At 31.7% G+C, this 2,502-nt stretch overlaps 1 protein-coding gene across 1 annotated transcript; it reads right to left on the bottom strand.

The window, feature by feature from the left end:
* Positions 1 to 341: 341 nt before the first annotated feature.
* LOC128882376 (terpene synthase-like) lies at positions 342 to 2,292 on the bottom strand. Its single transcript, XM_054133971.1, has 7 exons — positions 2,257 to 2,292; positions 1,778 to 1,932; positions 1,548 to 1,692; positions 1,224 to 1,344; positions 972 to 1,111; positions 794 to 896; positions 342 to 714 (listed from the first exon to the last, which is right to left on the bottom strand). Exons 1-7 carry the CDS (start codon positions 2,290 to 2,292, stop codon positions 527 to 529), a joined length of 888 nt encoding a protein of 295 aa, XP_053989946.1. The 3' UTR covers positions 342 to 526.
* Positions 2,293 to 2,502: the final 210 nt, after the last annotated feature.

Raw genomic sequence — 2,502 nt, forward strand, 5'->3', positions numbered from 1 at the left:
TCCGGGTCTCCCCCAATTAGGAAAAAAACTGTTCTTTTTACACCAGATCCACGCAGCCAAGAGAACCTCGGGGGCCGCACTGGCGGCCCCTTCCGGCCAACAAAGCAAAAACTATGCAAAAAAACTATGGAGTGATGGGCCTAGGACGAAATTATCGTTCTGACTTAGCCCACCTATTTATATCCGTATCCCAAGCAGAAACATTTGCGATCTGGGCCTGTGCTCAAATGATCTTGGACAGAGGGTACAGACACAATCATATACAGAGTGTTCCAGTCCAAATGTTATGAAGCTCTAACTCTAAAACTATCGCGACACAATACAGTAGTCATTGAATTTTGAAATAATTTATTTACATTTAACGTTTTGAAATACTCTTACAAATAAGTAATGAAGTACGCTTACATTTTTCACAAACAAGACTTGTGGCTTCGGTCCTGACACGAAACAGCAAGTAAAAAAGAGCCGATAGAAAATAGAACGTAAATGTAGTTTCCCAGAAGCGCTGATGGTCATTTTTATCCTTTCAAACTGCTATCTTATCTAAAATTTTTATTAATGCAGGATTTCCACCTAAACGTTGAATCTCGGTTCTTACTGATTCATCCAATCCTTTGAGTAAATTTCTCGTATAAGCGAAGGAACCAAAGTCTTCTAATAGCTTAGCACAATATCGTTTCACATTAATATCGCTTGTTCGTTGTATCAAAATATCTGTATTTGCCATCATTAAGGAATAACATGATACGGTAGAACTTGTAAGGGGATAATAGACAATTTGAATAAAGGATACTCATTATCTGTGTATCTTCTGGATGACTTTGTATAGCATGTACGATAGGAAAACTGAAATTTCCAACTGACAAATCTTCAGCGTATATTTTGTTCTTCAAATCCTGTAAAAGTCATCATTATATAATACAAATACATTATATAATACAACACTACTATATTCATCACATGACACTTACCTTTTCACTATATAAATTAAAATAATCATCACGAACTTGGAAATAATACCCGATGGTTTCTAGTAAGGGAACAAAGTCTTCTTTACAATCTGAAAATAGCTGCATTAAACGGACAGCTAAATTAAAAAGTTCACCTGTTTCTGTAAGATGTACAATATTTATAACTGTTATGTTTCTAATAATATTAAAAATTTATCAACAAATTAAAATATGTATATAAAAACATATATGTTCCAATTAATGGTGACTTACTTCGAATTGTCATCTGCTTATATGCAATTTCAGATGGACAAAAACAATTGTCTTTCCAATAAATTTCCATTCCCTGCCCCCTGTGAAGTTCCAGCAACTGCTCCGCATATATTTGCGCACCCTAGTTGTAATAATAGTAATAAAGTTAACACATTTACTACTATTGTTTAATTGAAAAATATTACTAATAATTTTGTTTAACATACATGTTTCTATGTGTAAATATTGAATATTCTAAATATTATGTTCCCTCTAAGGTAACGTCGATCTCTAGTTAACATTTTACCTGTTTATGTAAACATAAAAGATTATGATAATGTTTACCTCTGGATGCCCCAAAGCTATAACTTTTTCTAGCGCAATAAATGAACCATAATTTGCAGCATTTATCGTACTAGCTACTCCATAAATACTATGAGCTACGGGAAGACCTCTTCTTAAAACTGAATTATCTTGGATATCATCAATTCTGAAAAAATGATGTCAATTAATAAAACTGCAATGTAGTACAATGTCAACATTTCCTTGAAATGAATGATATTTGATTTACTCACAAGAGGGTGTAATTGTCAACTATATTTACTATATCGTTGATAGTATCAACTTTATCTTGTGGTATTTTTAACCACAGATTAAAAGCAGATGCTAAAAGTGATTTGGTCTGTTTCCCAGGAAGTTTTAGGATGTAATTGAATGGTTGCAGTAATATCTATAAAAATATATACACTTTTAACTATTAAATATTTCTTATTATACTAATTTCAAGAAATTTAAAGGATGACTGACTTGGATATTAAAAAATTTGTTGATGTGCAATGTAATGTATTGCGATGGATCTGAATATGAATTTATTTTTGGCGAACTCAATTGTGATCCGCGATATAATCACACACATACAAACACAAACAAGTTGCAACAGTATTTAACACGAACAGTATTTACGGTGAAAAATGAGAAAACAATTCATCGCGTTCATTTGATATTTATTATAAATGAAAGCATATGTTCGAGAGTGGAAGCTAGCATAGTTAACCCTTTCGTGACAGCAAAGTAACGTCTTTATAAGCATATTTCTAATGACAGTCAGTTTCCTAAACTGTACACACAACAATTTATATTTTATCAGAAAAACGAAATCTTAAAGTTCTTTTTGAAAAATCTTTTATTGTATATGCATACTTATGTATATTCAAAACAAATAAAAACTATGTAGCGTTAATATTAACTATTTTTTTACGATAACCGAGAAAAACAAACTAACGATTAAACGTATTTTTAT

This window comes from Hylaeus volcanicus, unplaced genomic scaffold (assembly GCF_026283585.1).
Source record: "Hylaeus volcanicus isolate JK05 unplaced genomic scaffold, UHH_iyHylVolc1.0_haploid 11278, whole genome shotgun sequence".
NCBI classification, from domain to species: Eukaryota; Metazoa; Arthropoda; class Insecta; order Hymenoptera; family Colletidae; genus Hylaeus; species Hylaeus volcanicus.